The sequence below is a fragment of the Haemorhous mexicanus genome, chromosome 1 (assembly GCF_027477595.1).
Source record: "Haemorhous mexicanus isolate bHaeMex1 chromosome 1, bHaeMex1.pri, whole genome shotgun sequence".
Lineage (NCBI taxonomy): Eukaryota > Metazoa > Chordata > Aves > Passeriformes > Fringillidae > Haemorhous > Haemorhous mexicanus.
The window spans coordinates 126,233,649-126,260,213 of NC_082341.1; the positions used below are offsets into that span (position 1 = coordinate 126,233,649).

General features: G+C 41.7%; 2 protein-coding genes across 3 annotated transcripts in view; one reads left to right on the forward strand and one right to left on the reverse strand.

Annotated features, from left to right (window-relative positions):
* Nucleotides 1-7,572, forward strand: part of TERF1 (telomeric repeat binding factor 1) — a 19,738-nt gene extending 12,166 nt beyond the window's left edge. For both annotated transcript variants that reach the window (XM_059862190.1, XM_059862200.1), the window contains 2 exons: nucleotides 30-94; nucleotides 4,922-7,572. In XM_059862190.1, the coding sequence (XP_059718173.1) occupies nucleotides 30-94; nucleotides 4,922-5,080 (224 nt within the window). In that variant the 3' untranslated portion in view covers nucleotides 5,081-7,572. The remainder of the gene's footprint in view (nucleotides 1-29; nucleotides 95-4,921) is intronic.
* SBSPON (somatomedin B and thrombospondin type 1 domain containing) lies at nucleotides 6,950-16,090 on the reverse strand. Its single transcript, XM_059862211.1, has 5 exons — nucleotides 15,856-16,090; nucleotides 9,610-9,804; nucleotides 8,955-9,045; nucleotides 7,959-8,135; nucleotides 6,950-7,312 (listed from the first exon to the last, which is right to left on the reverse strand). Exons 1-5 carry the CDS (start codon nucleotides 16,070-16,072, stop codon nucleotides 7,195-7,197), a joined length of 798 nt encoding a protein of 265 aa, XP_059718194.1. The 5' UTR covers nucleotides 16,073-16,090; the 3' UTR covers nucleotides 6,950-7,194.
* Between the last annotated feature and the right edge of the window lie 10,475 nt (nucleotides 16,091-26,565).

Consider the following 26,565-nt stretch of genomic DNA (forward strand, 5'->3'; position numbering starts at 1 on the left):
GTTTTGAATTTATATTAACTGTTTTCTAGATCTTAACGACATGCAAAATGTTGGAGGAAATGGAGTTTCTTTGGCATGTAGCCGGAGAAGACAGGTTTGTACCTATTCTCTCTTCTAAATGGAGATAAAATATGTGCATTCAGATTTGTTTTTTTTCAGTTTTAATCTAATTTTTAAATCTAGTGCTTAGATTTAAGATTCTGTAGATTACTTAAGTGTTACTGTTCCTGAAATTGTTACAGTCCCTTTATTTTAAAGACAGGAAATGTAACATATTTTTACTGTCTCAAAATATTGCTGTTGCTAATGCTTCCAAGACTTTTATTTGTTGAAAATACACCATTACCAAAGCTTAGTGCGAAATAAAAAATTCTTTCCACAGTTTGGATTAAAGAATTCAGGATGTCATTTGCCTGTGAGAATTTTGGGCAATTTTCAGAGGCAACTTGTTTTCCAGCTTAGAAGGTTAAAGATTTAGCAATTTTATAATTCAATACTTTATGTGATGTAAAAACATACTTACTTGGGAAACTACTCTAGTTTTTATAAACCAAATGGTAGGATCTTCTTATAATGCTACATTTCAGATGGTCCTTTGTGCACTCTTTATGGGTAAGCCTACTTCATTGAATTACATTAAAAAAACCCTACTGTGATCACTAATGCTGAATTCCCATTGGTGGGACGTGCAGAAATGTATGCCTTAATAGAATGCAATTTGAAGTTGATTTGATGTTGGGGTCTTTCAAGCTAATTTTTGATTATAACCAATTTTACTTCATAAGCCTTCAGCATTTTATCATGTTAAATGAAGAAATTAACATTAAATATGTGTGTTGCCATTGTTGGATTCCTATTCATAATATCTCTTAGGAAGCAATGTGGAGTCTTTCTATTTAGATAATAGTGCAAGTTATCATCATATATCCATTTTGATGTGAGCTGTTTCATTTTTCTGGTGTTCATTTTGATATTTCATATTTCATATAACAGGGAAGACCAAATCTGCTTATTTTGTTTTTTTAAGAGGAAAGTTATACTTACTCCTATTTCTTTAAGCATTCTTACTGAAGTTGATGTACTGTTAAATCTTCAGTTATATGTTGTCCTCAAAAGGGTTGAAGTCCTAATGACACCTCATCTATCCTTGAGGTTTAAGCCCCTATAAGTTTTCCACTTTCTCACAAATCATAGGAATAATTAGATCACTGACAGTCTCTTTAGAAGCTGCAGGTAAAACCAGTGCCCTAAAAGAAAAAAAAAGGCACTCAATGGATTTGGTTTTTGCCTTTAAAGACAAAATTTATTACAGCATATACTTGGATAGGTACCTTGTTAGCCAGTTGCTGGTAAGCACAAGTACTTCTATCAAGCTTGTTTTCAACATCAAGAATTAAACTATTTGGACCACAATGACACAGAGCTAATGAAAGCTTTGTAGTCACATATTTTTATGCTGAGCTAGTCTGTTACGGGGTCACCTACAAGCACTTTGTCTAGGTCTAGGGCTTACACACACATCTTGTTAGGAAAAAATAGGAGTTGTTTGCTTAATTATGTTGTTATAGTTCGACCTTAATTGAAATATAAAGACTAAATTTGTAGAGAACTGCATCTGACAGGGCCATTGAAAATTTTAAAAGAACTTAAATGAAATTTAAGATTCAGAACTCTGTTTCTTTCAACACTTAGAAAAGTTGTAGGCATCTGCTCTGTTATATTTATGCCTTACTCCCTACTACTAAAACCTCGTAAATGTTTTATAGAAAGCAATGATAATTGGCCTTTTAAACAATAAGTCTGCTCCTCTGCTTAATCATCTGGGTTATAAAATTGTCCACATGCATGAAAGAATGCAATGAATGTCAGAGCTGTTGACTTCTAGAACTTCCTTTTCCATGTAGTCCCTCATTCAATGTTGGCATTGTTTGCTCTTGTTTTGTAAATGGCATTTCATTGCAATGGTTCAGTGCCCATTTTCAGCCTTTCATTGCAGTGTTTTCAGCTAGCTGCATAGAACAATCTGCAGTGCTATTGAAAGGACACATACTTTATTTTCTCATTCCTAAATTAGAGGATGCAAGTGTCACAGAATTAAGGGAACTGTTTGTACTCAATTTTATATCCAGTAATTATATGGCAAGTCCTTTGAGTTGTCTAAAATCTGGATGATACTTGATTTAAATTAAACATGTGTCTGAAAATCTGAGTTTCAGAATTTTGTCAGACTTGTATGGAAAAAAAACTCCATATAATTAAAGCTGAAGGAGAAAACTCAGAGCAGAGTCCTATAATGCATAAAGGAAGACAGGTTACTAGAGCAGAACTGACTCAAAGGAATAACAAGATCTTCAGATTTGTGAGGGAATGTCTTCACATGCTGCCTGGCAAACTCAAGCTTGCTCTGCTGGTGTTCAGAGCTGGCCAGATGTCACATTGCTGTGCACCAGGCACTGCACTGATGTGAGCTCAAGCATAGTGCTGCATTATGTCCAGGCTTTCAACCACTCTTGTAACAGTGCAAAGCTGGAATCTACATAAATTCTGTTCCAGAGGGGACAGAGAGCTTGTCAGTGAGTGGGGCAGAGGGCAAGTTATTGCTCTGTTCTGTTCCTCAGTGAAAACAGTCAGTCCCTGATTTACCTGTAAAGCAGGCCTTCATTTACACAATAAATGGAAGAAATTTATTTTTTTTAAAAGCTCAATGTGAGCAATTAAAAATCAAAACAAGCTAAAAACAACCCTTCTAACAGCAGATGTAATTAATCATTGCAAGTAACAAGGGTTGTGATTGTCTCTTTTGATGAAAGTATTTGAATTATCTAGTGCTGTAGGTCAAGCATAACTGTGTTACTTGAATAAAGAATTTATTTAGTAAAGTTTTCTGGCATGCTCTGAAATGAAATGAACTACATTATTCCAATGGAATCTCTGGCCTTTTAATAATAGTAGGAAAAAAAGCTATTCACTGCTAATGTTGCAAAAGATCTGTGGAACAGGAAGAATTAGAAAAAGGAAGTATTTTTGATACAGGGTAAACTACTTTAGAGAAGTTTTAGGTTCCTAACTGTTTAAAAGTACAGTTGAACTACTATTACTTGTAATTCTTTCACTGCTTAGTGAGGTTTGTCAGTGATCAGAGTTTACTGAAGAGGCCCTGATACTTGCATTAAGCTGGAATAAATCCAGCTTTGAAATGTGAAGTTTGGTCTTTATACACCTCAGCTTGCACTTTGTGTAGATCCACATTTTTCCTTTTTGGAGAATAACCAGGATACAGTTTTGATCTGATACAGTTTTGAGGCTGAATGTTATCTACGTTCCTTCCCCCTCAGAGACTCCCCCTTGTCTTTCATGTCTGAGCCCTGCTGCAACTTTTAGAAGCTTAAATTTAACAGAAGGGTGAAACCATGCAGAATAGCACTTAAAATTGTCACCTGGCCAGAGACTGCACTGCTGATGCTTATAAGAGAAGAATCGTTTAAAGATCCCAGAAGGGTTCCACATCATTAAGAAATAAATTTACTTTTTCTTCCTATTTGTATGGATGTGGGTTCTTGTGCCACTGACAGGCATATTGGCTGAGTGTTCCTGCTGCTCATCCTCCCTTTGTGCACAAGTAGGAGGGTATGCATTTGTGTAATGGCAGCAGCCGTAAGATTTACATTTCCATTGGGTACATTATTTTCAGAGTTAAGTGATATTTGTGCCCCTTTAATTCACGTTTCCTTGCACTTATCAGATCTACTAGCTGGCTTTAAGCTGAGGCTATTCCTTTGCACCTGCAATTCCCTTTCTGCCCAGTTCTTTACAATTTTGAAGGTTTCAGTTGTAAAGGTGAGCCATAACAAGATTCTCTAATGTTCCCTTCTGCTTTATAGCCAATGCCATTTATCCATTTGATAGTTGGAAGTGATCTATTACTTACAGGAGGAGATTTTATACATACTCTGGGAAGTCAACCTTTCTTTTATTCCACTAAGCTATGAATTTTAGGCCATCAGATTCAGCCATTTACAATTCTTTTGGCTCTTTAATGTTCTATAAATATTTTTTACTTCCAATCCTGTTACTCCAATTAACCCAGGGCTTAATTAATACAGGTCCCCTTTGGGAGCCCCCATAAAGCTCTACAGGTTCAGTTACAAATTTATCATTGTTGTAGTGTGTTTTTATACTTTGTAATACTTTGAAGTAGTTTTGTTTTTTGTATCCCCATAGTTTTCCCAAATAGTTTACCCCAAATTGTACCTCCTTCCCTTTACCTATGTAATTCCTCTTCCTTGATGAGATCATCCCCAAATCCCCACCCTGGCTCTCTGTCAATCACCCAGCATCCCATCCCCTTTATATAGAAGCTTCAGTTCAAGATGTTGAGCGATTAGCCAGGGGTCAGCCCCCTGAGACCTGTTTTATACGCTGTCCTAAGTGTCTATCCCTTAGAGCCCATCCCTTTGGGTCATTTATTGGTTAGTAAAATGTTATCTACTTTTGGTTTCCTCCTCCCTTTATACCTAACCTTGGCAAAACTCTCCGGGCTCTCAGCAGGAGGCCCCCTGAGGTGCAGAAGGTCCCCAGAGCTCCTGGATTAACCCCTGCTAAGAGTTGTCCCTTTCTTCCACTGATGTGTCTGGTGTCTCCTCTGCTGCTAAGGTGACGAGAAAGGTTCTCCCCGCAGTCGGCCGTGTTGGGGTCGCTCCCCCAGTGTCTGCCGACTCGGGCCTGGCCGGGGTTCCTGAGAAGGCTCGCAGAGGGACGGAGACAATCATTTATCTCTAGTTTCAAGATACAGTGTTCAAAAAAACCTGTGACATCTGTATGCTAACAACCAGAGCTGTTTGAAAACTTGCTTTTATATTTGCTATAAGCTCTCACATAAATACCTTTCTCTGTTCATATATCTGGTGTTTTCTTGCCCTAGAAATGGACTCTGAAAGAAGACTTGGAGCTGAAATCAGGAGTTAGGGAGTTTGGAGTGGGTAACTGGGCTAAAATTTTAGTCCATGGTAACTTCAACAACCGAACAAGTGTCATGTTGAAAGACCGGTGGAGAACATTGAGCAAGATCAAACAAAGTTGATTTGGACTACAGGAACCAACTCATCTTGACCTTTCCCTACATAAGGACCTACTCTAGCTTTTCAGAATAACATCTTATTTTAGTCTCAGAGTGTCCAGGAGTGCTGTCCTAAAACATGAAACAGAATAGCAAAAGGTATGAAACATTTATGTAAGCTCACCTACTCTAGTAATGACTTAAATGTAAAGTCTGGCCTTTTTGCTATATGCAATAACAGATAACCTAGATTCTGAAATGTGAAAATGTTTACAGTGATTTAAGAAATGTCTGTTGTGTGAACAGGGGTATTAGATCTGACTGGCAATATCTTTAGTTTGATGGAGGCTAATAAAAAGTCAAGTGTTCTGTATTTTTAAAGGGCTGTATCTCTTTTTAGATTGACCTTTTTCATAGTTTTACTTCCTGCCATATAACCCATTCTAATTTGTTTTGCTTCACTTTGAAATTTAGGTCAGACTAGGTATTTCTGTAAGTAAGTTTTACCAAAATGTATGTATATATGTATTAGTATTGCTAATTTTCTGAGATGATGGTTTGTTGGGTTTTTTTTCTGCAGTTAAAAAAGGGACTGGTTAATTTTTTACATGGAAAGGAACCCTATTATACTAGCACTTAGCATTTCTTGGTTAGTTTGTGCCACCTACCTTGTCTTGACCAGTGACTTCTTCCAGACCAGCAGGAAAGGGAAACCTCAAAAACACATAGCCAAAGTGGGGCTCAATAATGAGTTTACACTGTCAGTGACAACAAAGATACACTTTAATGGAAATCACTGTCAAGGTCTCTGCTGGCCACTGCAACTCTCCTGCTCATGGGAGACTGGAACAGATGGATGATGGCACTAGCCTGTATCTCTGGATTCAGATCATTTGGAAGAGATTTCCACAATCTCAGAAAACTCATGCTTTCCACTGTCATACTGGTCTGAATCTAGTGACTTGAACTAACATAATACAGCATTCTTTGAAAAGCTAAATTGCCTGAATTCAGATGTTTTCTGTACCATTTTTCTTGGCTAAGGTTTTTATTTTCTAAGAACCTTATAAGAACAAGCACCTGTCTGAATTGGTCATATTAAAGCTCTCTGAGATAATTTTCCCCATTAAAAACATACAATTATGAAGTCTGAAACATTCAGAAAGTATTAAAATAATCTCTGCTTTCTGTTTTGGAGGCTTGCTTTCATTACAATAAAATAGTAAAATGCAGTTCAAAGGTTTGTTTCACAACACACTCTTATTGTGGACAGAACTCAAGCAGATCACCTTCCTCGTTCTTGCTAAGAGACTCTATGGCTTCTCCCAGGAAGTCTTTATGTTGCATGTAGATGCTGCCTGTCTTTAACAGGCAGTTTTCTCAACCTGCACAGCAGTCTTGCCAGTGCTCAGATGTTGCCGGTTCCTATGTTAATCATTGTAGATGAGCATTTTTAACTAAAAATAAGCAATTTTTTTGCTCTTAGCCAAGGCCTTAGTCACAAAGTCTTGTGTAAGTTCATCTGCCAGAAAAGTTACACTGCATATTACTGACATGAAATTCTGAGGAGACCAATTGCTTAACAATGTTGACTAGGTCTATGTCTTCATGAAGGTGGCTGAATTTGAAAACTGCTGTGTAGAGGAAGAATACTTACACAATTATAGTGTAAAAATTGTCTAGATGATACTGGAGAGGAAGCAAGTACCTAAACTGAAATCAGTTTTAGCTTTCAAAAACTTCATTTTTATTTGCCCTTGCTCTTAAATGTTGACAGTAACTATTCTCAGACTTGAAAATATTTGGCTGGCTCACTAACTGAGCAGAAGTATTGCCTGGAGACAGGGCTATGGCCAGTAAAGATGGAGAACTTAAGGAAAGCAACTACTATGGTTAGAAACTTTAGCTTTTTAATTACAAAAGAGAAACAGGGTAATGTGCTTCTCGTGTTCTAATACAGAGATCAGTCTTTGCATTTTGTATTAAGGCAGAATTTCCTGAAATGATTCTGCCAAAGTCCTGACTCATTTAAAATTTCTTAAGGCCCCAGAAAATGCAGCAGAAATATACAGGTTTCTTGGCCATTGGTGTTAATTTTCTTAGTCTTTTTGTTGCAATTTTAAAGGTCTTTTAAACTTTTATGTAAAAATAAAACTATGCACCAGGGGACAGGAACAGTGTTCCAGTTGCCGGATCTTTCTCCAGGTTCCTCGGCACTGAGAGTTGCCAATTGCTTCCCAGTGTAAGATTTTATCTCTGAAATGAGAATAAATATGAAATTAGAAGAGTAAAGCTGTGTATTTAGTGTTACTGGATTGTGCTGTATAAAATCTCAGAAGATTTAATCATGTAAGACTTCAGTAAACTCATCTAGCTCTTTAAATGCTTTCTGGAGTAGACATTATATTCCTAAGTGGAATATCCAGGATGATGGTTGAGCAGCTGATTGTACAGGTATTAAGTAGTATGCGTATTAATAAAGTATGGGTCAAATAAAAATCAGTTCTGAATAATAAGTATCTACTTTCACAATTACTTTTCTAAAAACCAGGCATATATGCTTGAGGGGAGTACCAATCCACCACTGTTAAATCTGCAATCAGATTTGGACTATGGCAGGATATACCCTTTTTAAGTAAAAGTGCCCACAGCTGTAAGAAGTCCTCTTCCACTACACGAATTCCATCACTTCTTCACACCAGTGAATAAAGCATTAAACTCTTATATTGAAATGACTTCCCAATTTTATCTAGGCTTTAAAGGCAATTTCTATGAGAAGCGAAAGGATAAAACCTTCTGAGCTCTACAAACTATTTGAGCCTTTCCATTTCTTAGGTACAATAAATGCAGCTTTTAATGAGATCCTGGGAAGTTTGAACTCCTGTGCTGGGTTTTGGCTCACCCGTGTGCGTTGTGGCCGTCTCCGGAGCAGCGCAGTGTGGCCGCGCTCATGGCCGGCGGCTGGCAGGCGACGCACACGGTGTGTCCCTCGCGCAGGTACTGCATCCAGCGCGCGTACGGGCGCGTCTCCAGAGCACAGTGCTGGGAAAGAGATTCCGTCCTGAACTCCACGCAGTATCTGCTCAGGAGGAAAAGCACCAAGTATGAGAGATCAAGCATGAGCTAAGTAGGCACTTTGAATGGACTTACATATCGTAAGGGTGGGGCAAGTTAGACATCATCATTGCTAACAAATCTCCTTCTGACCCTAACCCAATCGTGGATTCTTAAAAACATTATGCAAACTATTTCTCATTCTATGCCCCAGTCCAATGTTTTTTGTATAATCTCACTTTCTGGTAGTGTTCTGTATTCCTAAATTATTTTGAAAAACAGATCTCAGTAACCCATATTTTTTCTTCTATGCTGCTGAAAGAAAATGGAAAAGAGACTTTAAGAATATCAATGAGTTTTATTGTTCTAGGAAAAATAGCACAGGACAAAACATTATGAGCATTACAGACCCAGTTAATAGCCTAATTTAAACTTCATGAACTTCATTACCATCTCTACTGGTAACTAAACAAAATTTCTTACTGCTTGTGTCAAACAGTTTTTAAAAAAAAGGTCTCTTGAGACCAATCCCATTCAGCCCACATTGTTCAGAGACCTACATCTAATTTCTCAGACTTAGAATACATTCAGCTTTGTTTTAGCATTGTTTGCTGCTGGCTTTTAAAAGCAGTTATCATCAAATCTGCCGTGATCCCAATGTCTAATTCATGACAATTAGCAAGTAATAAACAATATCTGGAACATGCAAATAAACTGCAGGGGACAAAACCAGTACAAGCTATAGCTTATTGTTTAATGATTGCAAATTTAATTACATTTTTCTCTGTAGACAGCTGTTTTCTACTGAACAAGATGACCCACATACATAAGATAAATAGATTACCCTGCTGCTTCTTTGTCTGAAGGCCAGAGAGAAGATGCCGCTCGTCTTTTTCTTTCTTTACCGTATTCAGAGGTAGTTATGAAAGCAGGGACTGAGAAAAAAAACAGTTATGGTAAAACAGCAAGGCACAGCTGAGTCATATTTCAATTACTGTAACAGTGGGTGAATGAATCAGGAGATGTGGATGGCGATGCTGGCTCACTTTATTGAAAAAGTGATAAAATGTTGGCAACATTGGACCTCAACCCCATTCCCCTACAGCTAAGCTCTCTACTCAGAAAGAAGAAATCTAATAATGCATGCCATCTAGCCAGTGAGGAAATAGGATGTAGTGGAATCCCACAAGGAGAACTGTTTCCTGTTTCATACTGAATTTGTGTTCTAAATTTGCACAGAGATAATTTGATACTTAGATTCAGCTGAAGGAATGCACACAGCTTAATTGTTTGCTTAACAGAAATTAAGAAAAGCTAGAGTAGAAAAACAAATTATTGAATAAAAATCAATATGACAGTAGAAAGTAAAGTTCTAAATTATAATTTTAACCAGCTAACTGCAGATAGATGCACGGTTTTTTGCTGTTCATGGACATGAGTAAAATTTATGATGGCTGTGATGGACTCAATATACAGCAGAGAGACGAAATTGAGAATACCATGTTCATGGCCGCAGTCCTCCCCCTGGTAAGTCAGGTATTCCAGGCAGCCAGCCTTCTCCTCCAGAGCTGGACATGGTTCCCCACCGTTTTTAGGTTCCTGTTGTACATAGCGCCTACGGACCCGCAGCCCAGGATGACATTGTTCTGCACAGCCACTCCAATGACTCCACTCTCCCACAACACAGGGAATAGCTGCAAAGCAGTATTAAAACATTATTAGTGGTCAGGACTTCTGTTTTATCCTAATTGCTCTCAAAAGCTTAAGATAAGGTTATACTGAGGAGCTTTTTGTTTGGTTTGGGTTTTTTTACTTTCTCTTTTCTAATTTTATTTATATGGGTTTGAACACTCCTCCAGGATTTGGCACACTCAAATTGAAAATTCAAACCTACCTGCAATGCTTGGCTCCCTATTCCATCCCTTGCCCACAAAGAAACATCCCCTCATCCAAACCTTTCACTACAGCTGGGGGGCTCTTCTGTACCCTCTTCTGAAGCATAAAGCATTAGATTCAAAGGAGACCAGCTCATGGATTACCTACACCAGACTGGTCTAACCCTCCTTGGCAGCTCCTACACCCCTAGATTTTGTTTAAAGGCTGGAACATTTAACAGCTGCATGCCTGATTCCCTTCAGATCAATTTCTAACTCCTTTTTCTTCAACACTGAACTGTATCCACTGCCACAGCTTTGCTTCCCTGTTTTAACACAGGTCCTGCTCATTTCCAACTACAGAACAGTCCACTGGATATTTGAATTTCAGTCCTCATGGATCACAAACTTCCTCTGAACAGTCAAAAATTCTGGGGAAAGTACCATTATTTCTAAAGTAAACTTTGAATCACAAGAAACTGCATTTCCCTCAGGCAGGGAAGAAAAGGTTTGGCAGTGTCATTCCCAGAATACAAAAATATGTGATGGATACATTATTCCTGAGTGAAAAACTACACAACACAGAAGTCTTCACTTTATTTTTCCATTAAAACAATATGGAACTGTAAAGAACACACAGTCATTTTACATCTCCATGAAACTGCTTTCCTGATTCTCATCTCCAGGAACACCAAGTCCCCGTTTTTGAAAACTGTATAACCTAAAAATTTTCCCTTTCCCTAGCAGTTAGAATGAATACTACAGCTTTTCAAAGCTTCACTGCAGGCTGAGCCCTGAGGGGTTGGATTAAGATGATCTCTGTATGCTCACTGATGTAACAAACAAAACCCCTCCACCTGGGAACTTCAAATCTGCACAGCCGTGGCAGGAGGAGCCATGAAAGAGCAGATAAGAAAAATGTCTCACACATGGGTATCCATCAAGTGGAAGAATTGCTTATCCTCTGAGGATAAGCAATCATTTCCCTACACAAGTCATCCTCAATTTGTGGCCTACAAGGACATTTAATCTGACTGGTGATCTGTTCCCAGTAGCCTTTTTTCCTGGAGGCCACCTGGTAGGTGCTTTAGGTTAGAGAACAGTACAAAATACACATTATCATCAATAAACTGGTTCTGGATTGTTTTGGGTCATGCTTCTCATTATCTAGTTAAATAAAACTTTTTATTTCCCAGGTGGACTCTTTTTCATTAGCTTGTCATGGAACATATCACATGCTTTCAACTTTTTTTCCGCATTTCTGGATTACAATTTAAATCCCCAAGAAGCTTTACAGTTTAACCCCAAGTCACATCCTTGTATCAGTGTTGCAGGAAAGTGATGGGACCAAACTAGTCTTTCAGGAAAATATTTTATGTCCACTGGGATTCTGCCAGTACAAGACACTGGGAAGGAAGAGTAGAATATGATAACCTCCTTGGGGTTTGTGACTCTTCTCATAAGACACAGAAATTGCAGTGTTTGCTCTGTCATTACATCTCTGATTTCCTGGACAACTACCAATATCATAAAGCAGATAAAACCTCTAAAACCTCTGAAAGAGGCTACTTGGCAGATGTCCTTAGCACTTCACTAAAATTCCCTTCCTCTGTTCTCGCTGTGCTCTGCACCAGCTGTTCTGATCAAACTTGCCCACTTTTGAGTGCCCTGACAGCACCAGGTGTATTGTGGCTGACGATGCTGCATCCCACACCCTAAGGAATTCCACTGAAACAGAATGACAAGGCTGCCCCGGGTATTGGGCCACCAGTTGTCCATCCTGCTCAACAATTAGTATTCTCTGGTGTTTTCCTCCACTTACTGATGAACACCTTCCCAGACAGCTGAGTATGACTTGTAGAACAGTGCTGGACAATCACAGAAAAAACCCCCTTTGACATGCAGACATCTGACACCGTACCACCAGGCACTGCCCTCAGACACATCCAGTACTCCAAAGTACATGACACAACCTCTGTGGCTGTGAATGCACCACACTGACATGCTGCAGTACAGCCATCAGACAGTTTGTTCCAAGAATTGTGAACAAGAAAAGAAAACCAGTGATAGTTAAAATATCTTAGACCACACCATGGGATAGCCAGGACAAGTGCTAAATGCAGTATGGACCTCCCTGGCTTTGCCACTTGGCTGCAGGGTCAAAACACAGTCCTTAACTCCACTTGATTTATGGTACAAGCACAGACTTCAACACCTGATCACACATCTTAGTTCTACCCAAGTATCCAAAGGACAGTAAGTGTCCATCCAGCCTGTTTCCACATCTATTGATTCTCTTCCAAGCTGGCTGTATGAATGACCTGTATAAGTAAGAATTTCCACAGAACTTTAATCCCATATTAGCACCTTGAAATGCAGATAACATCAAATCTAACATCAAATTTTCCATGAAGAAACTCCCAAAGGGACTGAGTAAGTGCATAACAAAGCAATGACTTCATGTCTTACTGGAATCACACCAAGCCGACAATTAAATATTGGTCATCTGCAGAAATACATGGTAATTTTATGGTTATCAAGATTTAGAATAAGAAGGATGAATTGCCCTAGTCATGTGGAAAAATAAGAATATTAGGTTGCTAGAATGGAATTTAGGCAGTGGGATAATAATGTCGCTCTTGCAGTCAGCACCCAAAAACTATTCAGGGACAGTGGATCGATTTTGTGCCTTGTTGGAAAGATGTCAAATTCCACAGCATGTCAGAGACTGGGTCCATGAGCTGACATAAAAGGAATGGTGCCATCTCTTGACACACAAAAAGAACTATCAGGGACCCATAGCCTACATCTTTACAGATCCCTCTTGCGTTGCTATTTGCTCAGCTTAGTTAAAAAAGATGTTAAATGATGATTCATTAAAACAATGAGGAGAATGCAAGTCAAAGGAAACTGAAGGAAGGGATTTGTTCTCAGGTATTTACCAAAATGTGGAAGCTAATGCAACACTTGAAATTTCAAAAAAAAAATCACAGAAAAATTACATTGCTATCTTATGAAAGACAGCTTGAGTAGCCAAAACTTTGGTTCTGTCTTCCATTTGCAGCACTATGAAACACAGATCTTTATTTCTGAGTGGAACTCAATTTATTTTTTTCCCATCTCTGGAAAAACGAGGATTGTGGTATGTTCATCGTACAACATATATTGTAATTTATAAGGATTTCTAGATTTTCTCAGTGTAACCACTTTGATTCAGATGGTGAGCTGATTCCTTTTCAGGCTTTCTCACTGGACAATAGTTCCTATTTAAAATACTATGTACAAAAATATTCTTTCTTGAAAAATATTCTTCATTTATTAAAAAATATTCTTCAGTGTTAGACCTCTAAAGAAGTTTATTTTAAAACTCTTGAACTTGGGTTCAGCAGTCCATGAACTTCTGCTGAGCTATCTATTTATGAAGTACCAAAGCTACAATGATTTTTAGACATGACAGAATTTAACCCTGCCGCTGGCAGCTTTAGCATGTTCATTCTTTTAGAGGTTTCTTTCATTTTGGAGCATTGTTTTTGCATGATTCCTAACATTTCTTGCATCCTAGCATCTCTTGATTACTTATATTTGAGGCACTTTACACTTTACCCAGAGGATGAAATGTCATTTCTGCAGGTGCTGAAATCATGAGTTGAGAACAGGTTGACAAACAAGCAGTAGCATGAGAACCATTGATCCCCTTTCTTCACATTGCTATTTTAAAGTTTTGAACTATACATTCGAAACAGTGTACTATGCCACTGAACACCACTGGTGTCATTAAACAGTCAGATTTTAGCAAGACTCAATAGGGAGACTCCAATATCCAATAGGAAGAAAAAAGACTCTAAAATGTTCATCCATACTTGTGTAAATTGATACAAACTTCCACTGGAACTATTCAGAATTTGTTTATACAGAATACAAGCTAATGACTACTTGAAATAGACAGAGTATATATGATATTTGCCTTTAAAAGAACAACTTCTTATAAATTTAGAATTTTGGATGTGTAAATTCTAGGACCACCTTGCCAAGGTGCCAAAATTCTGCCCTCCCATGCTACACCCATGAATGCAAAATGTTCTGTTCCCTCTGTTTGCATTGGTGCTCGCACAACTGGGCAGCAAGGCAGTGCAGGGAGTAAAACCAGGCAGAAACAGACAATAGAGAAAACAGAAATACTTCCCTGTGTGTTTAGCTCCCTGAACTGGGCCACCAAAGACTGGCAAATTCCAGTTCTGGTGCAGGAGAGGCAGTGAGACAGGGAGGCTCCACTGAGACTCCATCTTCCTGACTGGATCTAGGGCATGCACCACCCAAACAGGGCACAAACCTGGTGTGCTTACACTGCAGACATACAATACCTTTTGAGGCAATCACCACTGAGCCTGAGACAAAAAAAATCATCTTGATAACAGCAGGGTATCATCGGGTGCCAGAAATCACCCCAGAAGTCATAGTAATAAAAGCGCTTAAACTAGAACTTCTCAAGCACAATCTTAAGTTTCTTTTTGGAGGATTTCGGCTCTGTTTTAATGCTAACACTATGCATGTTTATCAGCTCTCTCCGTTTATGCTTGAATATTAAGAATCATTTGATTTACTGAAAAGATAAAATATGCTGTGGCTGTATGACAAACATCTTGCCAGTTCTCCCCCTACTGACTCTCCTGAATGAAAGAACAATCTATTTTAAAAATGCTAATTTCAAAAATGCTACCTTCTATCTTACTTTGTGGTGCACTTTTTCCCTTCGGTTACTCTGAGATTACTTAGCTGTGGGAGAGCTGACCATGCTCCTTCTAGAGACCTGGGATCATAGTTCTGCTCTGCTGAGTTCTTCTGTACAGTTTTACATCCCTTAGGATGGGTCTACACCATCTAAGAATTGTACTCCATCTTCCCAATCCAGGCAGATGTAAGCCAACTTTGGTCCCAAAGCTATGTGGCTATGTCAGCATGGCACTCAGCCTGCTAAATACACCCTAATTAGCAGGACTGTGCAGCAGAGGCTCATGACTTTTTGGCTGTAGGCTGGCATGCATCCAGCCAGCTGGGAAGAGACATTAAGCTGACCAAGTACTAGTACTGCACCTGCAAAGCAAGATCTGTGTCCTGCATCCCAGGCACAGAGAGGTCTTCAAATTGTGAAGACTGCAAAGGGTAGAAATCCCACAGAAAGAGGCACTGTGAATACCTACAAAGCAGACACTCAGTTTGGTAGAACTGGGCTACTTTTCCCTCCTTGTCATTGCTCACTGGGAGGCTTTGCCATCCCCCTAGGGCTGGCAGAGGACTCTCTCATTCATGCTCCTATGCTTATTTTAAAGCCTTTGCCTTCAAAGTAAATTCCTGCGGATTCGTGCTCCTAGACAAAACCTCACCGTGGGACTTCCCCAATTATTTCACTGATATTTGTTTGTCAGGATGTGAGGAACCAGCTGAGAAACACAGGAGGTACTAAATTAATCTCCGTGCTGTCTCTGCAATAGGACATCCCCCCTGCAATCAGTCTGTTTGGGACTTGCCTGAGTGAAAAGTAACGTAATATTTTAGAGGTAAAATAACTTGAGACTGTCACTGCACTACAGCTGATTCGGAAACCTTTTCTCTCTAGTGGGAGAAAAATCTCCGTCTTCCTTCCCGAGCCTGCCGCTGCCCGGGCACTGCCGCAGCCTGGTGCCTGGGCTTCGAAGGGAGGAATCTCCCCCTCTCGCAGCCCTGAGCCCCTGCCCGCACGAACGCAGCGAAACCTCCACGCCGCGAAGCCCCGGCGGGCAGCTCCCGGACGCGGGGAGAGGGCCGGGGCCGCGGGGTCCCGCCGGCCTCCCCCCACCGCAACCCCCTCACCAGGGCCGGGGCGGACGCACCTACCCGGGCACGCCTGGCCGTGGTCGTGGCAGCAGTCCCCGGCTCGCCGGCAACCTGCGTCGCAGTAGCACGTCCCGTAGCCGCCTCCCTCCCTCCATCCCTCGCCGACGCAGGCGGCATCCCGGCCCTGGCAGCACCTTCCCTGGCAGCTGCCCCCGGCCCCGCTCCCGGCCCACAGCAGCCCCAGCCACAGGGCTCCCGACAGCGCCGTGCCGCCCATCGCCGCCACACCGACCGCCGCCACACCGCCCCGACGTGCGGGCCCTGCCACCGCTGCGCGCTGCGGCCGCCGCCAGCCCCCGGCGGAGAGGAGAGGAGCGGAGCGGAGCGGAGCAGAGCAGAGCGGGGCGGGCTGGGCGGGCGCCCGGCGGGGGCGGGGGGCAGCGGGCGCGGCCCTGCCCGGCCGGGCAGCAGCACAGCTGCCGCGGCAAAGCTTTGGGGTGCGGGGGCAGCGGCAGCTGGAGCGGGTACGTGTTCCCGGGGGTGTCCTCCCAGGTGGTGGGTATTTCCCACGGGATCTGCATGGCAGGACAGCTGGCGATGTCCTACACCGCGACGTTCTGTATCGGAATGTCCTGCACGGCAGAAACCATGTCCCACACTGCAGGACTCCCACAGGTATGACCCTGGTAGTGATGTCCTGCACAGGGATGGCCCTCACACCATGACCCACACTGCTATGTCCCACTGCAGGGACTTCCAACTGAAGCAGCAAGTTGGTATTAAGGTTGTAGAGAAAGCCTGTCCTTCTCTGTCACCCGGCTAGCGTCCAGCACCGCTTGCAGTGGGGGCACTATCCTGGGTGGCGCTACGCTGGATAGTGCCTAAAAAGACTGCCCTATGCTATGATAGCAGCAGCTCCTTGAGACGGACGAGGCTTGCAGCAACAATCAGCAGAAATAAGAGAGTGGACTCCAGCCGAGGCTGCAGCCAGACTTTCCAAACCCTAAAGAATCCCACAGCTGAAGACCAAGACTACTGAGGTACATCAGTTTATAAGGGGCAAGGGAAACAGGGGAGGAGTCAGCCTCTGGGCGAATAGGAGCACAGAGGGGAGTGGGATGCAAACGAATGATATTGGGAATAAACCAATGGGGATACATGAGGGAGGGGCCCTGGCCCCTGAGCCAGTCACTCGACGCTCTGGCTAGAAGTTTCTAGAGGGATGGGAGGGAGCGCCGAGTGACGGACAGGGCACCAGGGAGGGATTAGAGGTAGGATACATGGGTTGTCATGGGGATTTGGGAGGAGTAAGGATGACAGGCAGCATCCAGGAGGGTGGAGTGAAATAAGGCTAAACCATTATAAACTGAGAGGGAAACAGAGCAGTCCAACACAACACAACACGCAGTGATGACCTTCAATGTCCTCCCCATGCCGTGTCTCCCACATGTTGACAGGCTTTACAGCAATGTCCCTGTCAGCAGTGCAGTGTCCCACACTCAGTGACCCCCCACAGCAATTCCTCACATGGTGATGTCCCTCCCACAGAGCCATGTCCTGTGCAGCAGCAGTGTCCCATGCTCTGTGATGAGCCACAGAGCAATGTCCTTCACAGTGGTGGCACACAGCCGTGTCCTGCACAGGACTGACTGGCATGGCAATGTCCCAACCAGCAATGTCCTTCACAGCTGTGAATGGCCCAGCCACACCGTGTGCAGTGGTGACTCACATCACAGTGACCCACAAAGCTGTTCCAGGGCGTCCCCAGCCATGTACACACAGCCCCGTGGGTGGGAACAGCCTGGTGCCACTAGCCATGGTTTACTGGTACAGGCACTTTCTCATTTCAGGGCATGTCCCACACAGCGTTTGTGTGTGTTACGTTTTTCATTTTTGTTCTTTCTCTTATTTTTTTTTTTAAATCTCTTTCCAGAACAAACAAAAGAAGCTGTACTTGCAGGTGCACAAGAAAACTGAGGTTGATTCCCAAGTAACTTCTTAGTAACAAGAGGTTTGGATTCTGGTTTTCAGTTCACTTCAGTGCTAAGAGGTTTTCAGGATTAATGGAACCTGATAATTTTAGCCAAAAGTCAAATCCCAAAAGTAAGTAGTGAGGTGACTGCAAAAATATGTTAGCTTTGCACACTTCAGTTTGCAGATAGCTACTAAAGCAAGAGACATCTGGTCTCCCAAAGCTGCCTACGAGGGGAGGTAACAGTTTATTATATTATCTACTACATGTGGGTACTTGGACCCCCTGAGACAGCTCCAGCCAGACAGAGTTTAATTTCTTCTAGCCATCAAATATTACTGTTATGTTAAAATGTTGTTTAAATCCCTGAGGATTGGGTCTGATCTGTTATCCAGTGTGCCACTAATGAATTTGCTGGCATTCTGCCAGCCTAAAACTTGAACTCCTGAATAGCAAATGTTGGGGGAGTTCCTGGGGTGAGTGAGAGGAGATCAAGACTTGCAACCTGCCTTGGTAAAAGCAATGTGAGAGAAGGAATGCCTCTTTATGTTTTCCTTTCCTTTATTGTATTCCTGTGCTTCACCTGAAAGATAAAATATTAGCAAATAGTAGTAGAAATTACCTTTGTATGTGGATAAATCGTGTGCAGAGTACTTATGCTGAAAGGATGAGTCAATAAAACTTGGATGAGTACAGAACAGGTCAAAGAGGGGCTTTCTCTTAGTGGATATGTTTACAGAAAAAACAAGAAAATATGTCCACCTAGTCTAGCAAAAGGAAACAAAATACAAATGAAAAATGTTATCATTTCTACTGGACATAGTAAAGCAGATTCTTCAGAGCAACCAGGAAAAAAGGAATCCTAATTAAAGGAGAGAACAAGCTCACCCAGTTTGTTCCAGCAAATACTTTGTGTTTTTTTCTTTTAGTGAATTTCTTTCTATTAGGAGTAGCATTAGGTAACTAAGAAGGACAAAGAAACACAGTGATGTGCTCTCCACAGTGACTCAGCATAGAAAAACTTACAGGCAATTCTATCAAAAACAGAAAAAGATTTCTTTCCAGTCTGACATGAGATGGTCCACAGAAAGGAGGTGTTGCTCAGTACCTGCTGTTGGTTATCTTTGTGTCATGCAAATGACTTTACAAGAAATGCAGAGATTTAAAATGCATGTGTAGGTAAGCTTAGGGAACATGTAGAGTCCTTGCTCTTTCTTGTAAGCCACAGAGGAGCATTTCATGGAGCAGAGGTCATCAGGCATCTGTTCCACATGTGCACTTCATGCCAAAATACTTCTTAATCCCAGAGGTGAGGAGAAATCTAAGGACTGTATTGTAGTCCTCTCAAAAACAGGTGTTACTGTTGGCTCTGAGATTTTGAAAACCATGATCAAGCTCAAGTTGTCAGCCATTTTTCTCTCCATTTCTTCCCTATTTTAGCTTTGGAATCTCTAAACTCAGATTCCCAAACTAAAGAGGGGAAAAGAAACCAAGACAGTGAACATTATTTTTCAACTAATTTTTCAAACATGTATACGGTTCCAGTGAGTTTTGTTCCATTGTTTTATTTCCAATCCAAGTGTCCCTATTGCCTTACATGGAGTTCTCCTTGGTTTAAAATATCACAAATACAAAACTGAGCCAAGTATGTTCCAACAGTAAATTAGAATGAGAACTGGTCTCTGTTATTTACCACGCTTACTAGTATTATTATTTACCATGATTGTTTATGCTTTCTTTATATAAAGAATGTAAAGCAGAGCCAAGTTTACTCTCCATCTATTCCTGTGGCACACATCTACCCATAACAGTAGGTAGAAGACTGAAAGCACCTGCAAGTGGGAAAAGCTTCAGACTAGGTACAAAATATGTGTTTGATAGTAAAATACGTTTCTTATTTTCTCAAGTTGAACTTACAACTGTAGTTATTCTGAGTACCTGATGTAAGGTCTATTCAAGTAAACTTCAAAGTCTCTTTTCAAATATATTATCTGCCAGTCAGCAGCATTCCACATGACCACACCTCCTCACGAGCAAACTCACTGGAAGGTCCAAACTTGCACAAATAGAGCTAATTTTTCTTTGCTGCTAGGTCAATCCAATGACATCAAACTGAGAGGACTTCAAAAATCCCACAGGGCATTTCTTTTTCTTTCAGACTCATGTTTGCACACAGCTTTATTTATTTGAGAGAAATACCCTTCCGAAAGCAACCTGCTTGCATTTTATATTGAGACAACGTGGTGACTGATGTAATTACAAAGGCTACAGGCTGTCTCTATCCTGCTACACAGGGCCAGGCTTTCCAAGAGTCAGCTACAACTTGATTTGTCATAGGAGGCCCTTGTTCCCATTGTTCTGGAAAAGTGGACTTTCTCCTGATAAGAAATAATCCCTGCTAAGGTGGATAACCAAATCATGGTATTTGCTAGTGTAGCTGACAGCTTAAAGCAATAGCAACATTTTGTGTGTAAGAGAAATGAGGAGTATTTTGTCTTCACTAATGATCAACCAGTATAGAAACACAGCAGAGGATATTTGAAAGAGAGTTTCTATAGTTTCATGGCCCATGATGTTATAAAGAAAGCATGATGCTGTTTCAATGACTAGCTTGAGCTGTTCTCCATTCAATCACTCCTAAGAGGACAGGCTAAATACTTGGCTGTATTTGAGGGAGGTCATTTGCTGTGCATCCACTTTGCCTTGGCAGTCATTTCAGGCACAAGCCTGTCATGGGTCATGGGAGATGCATTGGCTTGCTGCATCTCAATTACAACCATTGGTTTTGGTTGGGGTTGGTAATGATGCACAAAATTGCTTGAATTGGAGAAGTTAATGGAAATATAGAAGAACTATCTATCAGGATATATTCAGCTGATTTTTAAAGGCCTTCATCCTCCCTGTTAAGTTATTGAAGAAATGTCCAAGTATTGTGATGAACACAGAGCTGCTGTTGAACTTCAATGCAGAAAAAGTCAGGCAAATCTCTTTGTCCAGCCTAAGCATGTAAGGACTGGAAGACATCCTTGTTCTGTCTTTCCCCCTGAATTTCTCATTTTCAGATTCAGGGAGCCAAAAGGAAATGGAGCACCTGAGCCAGCATGAGGAAGAAGAGGTAACCAGGGGCAGAAGGCTGCAGAACTGTCTCCAGCAGCAGCAATTAAAAATGGCTCAGCTGGTGCACATGGTAGAACATTCCCCTTGCTCTATCAAGTTACAACTACATCTCCTGTCTGAATTAACAGCCTCTGGCTTATGGAATAGTAGTATGGCATTAATAAGTACATTTTCCTTTGTTAGTTTCTATTTCATCTTAATTCTAAATGCTGTATAATCTAAAAGTGTTAATGATGTTCCAGTTTTCATTTGTCTTAGTAATTTTGAGAACAATATTCCCCTGGGGGTCACTCGTGAGGGAACATGCTGATTACCTGGTTGTATTTGGAGAACCAATGATGTGTTTTTAAACTCCTGATCCTGGAAAGTCAGCCTGTTATTCAGACAATCTGTTCTGGTTCTTCAGGCCAAATAGGACACTGCTTTCAAAGGCTTTGCTGAGATTTGAAGGCATCTATTCATTAAGTGTGAGGAACACAGTCCACTTGACTCCTGTTTGTTAGCTATCTTCCTGCAGGGTTTCCCAGGTAGTTTTACACTTTAAAGGCACATGATCAGCCAGAGTAAGGGAGGGTGGCAGTTTAACACTTTCCGAAACAAACCTTCCTCTAACCAAATAAGCATCCCAGGATGTTATTCCACACACTTTCCTGTTTCCCCTACTTTGGGGTTATTTTCTTTAGTATTTACAGACCTCCTCTTTTCTGCAACTATGACTAAATAAATTATTTTCCTTCCCAATGTAGGAATAGTTATTACTATTTTAAAGACAGGATAGAAAGATACTGACAGATTAGGGCACCTATCCAGCAAAACACTTAAGCACTTGCATAACCCAAGGCACATAATAACATTGCCATAGGACTGCTCACTTGTTCCAGGTTGTGCAATCTTGAAGGATTTACTGAGCTGGGGCCTCCCCGTGTGCCGGAGGGCTCTGAGGCTCGGCTGCCTCACTCTCTGCTGCAGCCACCGGCCTCTCCTCTCCATGCACTACCTCTGAGCAGCCACACTATTCTGCCAGACCTAGAGCAAACATTAGCCCTGATTTGCGCCCAGTCAGCTCCTTTTTTGTCAGCACAGAAAGCCAAAGGGATGACTAGCTCATCCTTAAATTCACTATTAAAATTCATGCAAAAAGTAGCTAAGACTGTTTATTTCTCATTAAATCCAGATCTGATTTTTCCCTGCTGTTTAAAACTATAATCAGTATTAGCATAGTCCAAAACTCAGTCAGTTTCTTTCTTTCTCAATTATCACATCCAGTGGCAAAGATTCTTCATCTTGGAGTTATTGGATGATTTTGGTGATAGTGCATTATGCAGAGAATGCAGCTCCCATTCCTGAAGCTAATGAGCATGCTCTGCTAGCAGGAATAAACACACATTTCTGTCAATGAAGAAAACAGGAATAACTATGAGTTTATTAAATTAGGGCACTGAACTGTTGAAAGAAAGAGTAATTTTTTTCTTATCATAATCCCACTTTTGAGAACCTCTGCCAATCTTTCCACTGGACTGATGAAAAGATGAATTTTGCTGACTTGAATAATTTGAAAGTAAATGATGATTCTGGTGTACACTGGCTGGCAGAGGGAACTGTTTATATAATTCTGGGCTTGCTAATAACCCTCTTCATAGCTAGAAATGGTGCCAGGAAAGCTGCTGGCTATGTAAAAATGCTCTCCCATTTCCTTGCCTTTATTGTTTTCTGTCACAGCTTGTTTTTTTTTAATTAGTACGTGAACTATTTTTAGTGTCTGGAGACAGAAATGTATTGTTCAGACTAAAATGAGGCCAGGTACCATGAAAGTATTTTCAGGGAGAAATATTTGGAGGCAGTTTATCTTTGGCTGTGTGCAGTGAAAGTTTGCCTGCTTAGTCCAATTAGTTACAGCCATGTCACTTCACATAAGTGAATGTGGTTGTGTCAGTGCTCAGGGCAGATTTTGTCTCTCAAGCTGCAGAGGAATACTTTAAACCACACACAGCTAGAATCTGTAGCATCTCGAGCATTCTGAATTTTTTTTTTCCATACAAATTCCATGCATATCTTGAGCGAATTGAACTTTTCAGTCACATGATGACTTAGGCAAATGTGAAGTTTGATAAAGCACCTCTTTGTAACTCATCTAATCAACTCTAAGAGATCTTAGAAGTCCCTGCATTGTGGACAGATTAGCTGCAGTGAGTTCTACCCATAGGTGTCCACACACCTGTGTGCACCATGCATAGAAAGGTGCAGTGAGTGTTTGTGACCCACTAATTCAGCCTGGAAGAAATAGAAAATACTCCTCCATATGCAACAGTCTCAGCTGAGAGACAAAATGTGAAGCCTGGCCGTATCATTCCCTTCAGAATTTCAAATCAAGCTCAGTCTTGACCATTTTCTTCATGATTACCCAAAGCCCAGTCTCATACTACTCAACCATTAAATTCGTCTAATGTGATGAGGGCTCTATTACCAGGGTAGAGCTTGTCTGTGTGGAAGTATTATCCATAATGGGAATCAGAGGAGAAATCCACAGGAAACAGAGAGTTCATCCCAAGAACCAAGCTCCTCCTATACTCCAAATACTACTGCATTCTTTGATTTTGCCTAATTAAAATGAAGCATATCTATTTACCAAAAAGACCCACAAAAGCTACCAAAATAAGTCACTCCAATGTACAGACTTGCATTTTTAAAAAAGATAGCAATTAATCATGTTGTTAAATGCACCTGTGAAAGTTTATCTGACACTAGGGTGACCAGAAAAGCAAGATGTGTCAAATTTAGAATCTGTCCTAGCTGCATATACGAAATGGGTCTTGATAGTATTTTCATTAAAAGAAACCAAGTATTTCAGAAGGAGAGAGAAAAATACAATCTCCTGTCATCTGTGATCAGTGCAATGCAGGCTTTTAACACTTCACCAGGTAATTCCCTTGCAGAGGCAGATGACTTGCAGTTAAAGTAGCTCTACTTTGCAAGTAGCCGGTATTTTCAGGTTGAGTCCCTAAAATATTCCATTAGATGCACTGACCTCTGCAGAAAGAGCTTTAGTTTAGAGACCAGTTTCTTATTTCCATCAGAAATAATGGACAAGTCACCAGATCCTACAATAATCCCAGTAGTTGTGTTTTCATGTGTTCAGCTGTGTTTTCAGCCTCCCATCCTTGGATCCTGCCAGCAGCATAACTACCAAACCTGCTGTAATTCACTGGTGACCTTCAGCCAAAATGGGACAGGGCTGCACGGAGAGAGAAGAGAGGGCAAAGGGATGAGCCTCAGACCTTGGCTTGGCTGGAGGATCTGCTTTAGATCTGCCACAGGCAACTCTGGTCATTCAATACCGCAGGATTGGAGTATCCTTTTCTGCCTGAAAGTACCAGGGCCAGGACCTGAAGTCCTCAGGGGATGTGTAGGTGCCTCAACAGTAGAGAGAAGCTCAGAAATAATGCAGTTAGTCCAACTGTTAGCACTTTTTTCTTGTGTTTGAACCTGTCTTGATAGCAATAGCCTTTGACTAAGCTGCCACAGAACCATAGTACGTGCATGAGGTAAAAAATGAGCTTAATCAGCCAAAAAAACAGCTAAACTTGCAGGTTTGCATCAAGATCTAGTGTAGGAAGATCACTCCATTACCACCAATACTTCAAGGCTTCTTTCAGGAAATTCCCTGCGGGTGTCCTTGGGACTGCATTGCCCACCAAACTGCTTCCTACCACCTTGTCAACTTGGCTGCTTCTGTTGTCTGTGGTGTGCCCAGGCACTGCCTCAACAGCCATGGGCACTCACTGCCCTTGCAGCCCCTGATGGGTTTGTGCCATGTGGGCAATTCAGCCGGAGGCAGCCAGCTGGCTTGGGAAAAGTGTTCTGCAGAGACCCTGAATGACTTTTCAGCTGGTACACTCCCATCCCCTTCTTAAAAGCCTGTCCTTGCAGAGGTAAGTGGCCTCTCCTGGAGGAATGCATGTGAAGGGCTGAGAGTGGATCAGTGATTTCTTAGCACTTACCTCACTGAGAGGACTGTTCTGTGCTTCTTTCTTTTGGGCTATATCCTTATTTATATGTAATGGTTTGAGCCTGGCGCAATGCTAGCGCTCTCCATGAAAATACTTTTTCTCTGGTGTCTGCTGTGAGATGTGATCAGAAGTAGCGCAAAGCAGGCTCTAATTTAGGAATAAAAGGGAAAAACTTTATTAACTTACAGCTATAAAAGAAACACACAGAAATCAGGATGAAAACTTTCTAAAAATATTCCTCCTCCCCCCACCAAATTTCTAATACATTCACCCCTCAGATCACTCACTCTCAGTCTAGCACTACTTTTCAGATTATCAATTTTCAGTTCATCAAGGAGAGAGGAGTCTCTCTTGCACTATAGGCTTCTCCAGGAAACACAGTTGAAACTTCTTGTGTTTTCATGTCACACGTGGCACCGCCCAGAGATCATTTTGCTATCGTGACATCTTTTTCCATGCCCAGTGCTCTCACCACTGCGCATGGACTGGAGCTGCTTCTAGGGTTTTCTTTTTTAAAGGGTGCTTTGCCCAGTTCTAAAAAGAGCATAGTCTCTCACCTCTCACCTTTGGGACACTTGTGTCCCCCTCCCCCCAAATTTCACCCCCTGGGGCCGAGGGGTCTCGAGAACAGAGATCATCTTCTTTTTCTTCTTCCTTGAAGATGGAGGGCGCCACCACCACCCTCTTCACTTGTCGTCTCTGTTCACGTACTCCTTCACATCACATCACTGCACTCTCTTGGCTCTAAGCCATTGCCTCCCCCCTAAATGCAGTCTCTGTGTCACAGGAAAGAAAAAATGGTTCTGTCTATGGCTATACAAGAAAAGTCCAGCTAAAGGCTACTCTATCACTTCCTCTCACCCAAGATTTTTTTCAGCTTCTCTCGTGGCCCATTTCTTCTTATCTCATCTCTATCTGTCTTCTCATTCAACTCCAGGAGGAACCAGCATTTATAAGGTTTCTAGCATCTAAGAAAAGGGTTAAAATTCTCAGGCTCTGCCTGTCTAGAACTCTCACAGCTGCCCTGCCGGCACCGAAACACCCCCCTTCTCCTTCACTCCCGCCGTGCTATCAAACCCTCTCTCTCTCTCTCTCGCTCTCTCTCTCCCCTGGTGGGGGGGGGGGGGCTGCCCAATGTCTCTCAGGGTTCCTCCACCCTTCTATCTTGCAGTGGCCTTCACCTCCCTTCTCTATCCCAGACCCAGCCTGGTGGCCTACTTCTTCTGGCCGCATGGCTTCCCCTCCCTCACCCAGCTCGGAGCCGAGCAGGGGAGGTATGTTCTCTTCCACGAACTCAAAACTCAAGAGGCTTTCCCCCAGGAGTTCACAGCTTTTAATCCCCTGTGTTCTCAGAGGTGTATCCGTGTCCTCAGTGGCCAAACCAGGTGCCAATATTCAAATCTGATCACCTATTGCTTTGACTGCAGCATCCCAAAAAACTCACTTCTTCTCAAACCATGACACTATAGAAACACTAACTTGGAGTGCAGGCAGGGGCAGTGATCACAGAATCAAAAGTCCCTCTTGCCACAATGCAAATATTGAGTGCTTTGCAGTTCCAGTCACAAAACCCTGTGCATATTTGTTTTAAAGACAAATAATGTAATATTTAAATAAGAGGACAATCCCAAGTCTCAGCTGGCATCACTCCTTGTAATTTACATGGAAATATGT

What these genes read in the sequence shown, in the direction of transcription:
- SBSPON (XM_059862211.1), bottom strand. Translation starts at nt 16,072, where the DNA reads ATGGGCGGCACGGCGCTGTCGGGAGCCCTGTGGCTGGGGCTGCTGTGG. An exon ending in TCAGACAAAGAAGCAGCAGG is followed by an intron (nt 8,136 to 8,954) that starts GTAATCTATTTA and finishes CCTCCTGAGCAG; the next exon opens with ATACTGCGTGGAGTTCAGGA. An exon ending in GACGGCCACAACGCACACGG is followed by an intron (nt 7,313 to 7,958) that starts GTGAGCCAAAAC and finishes TTCTCATTTCAG; the next exon opens with AGATAAAATCTTACACTGGG.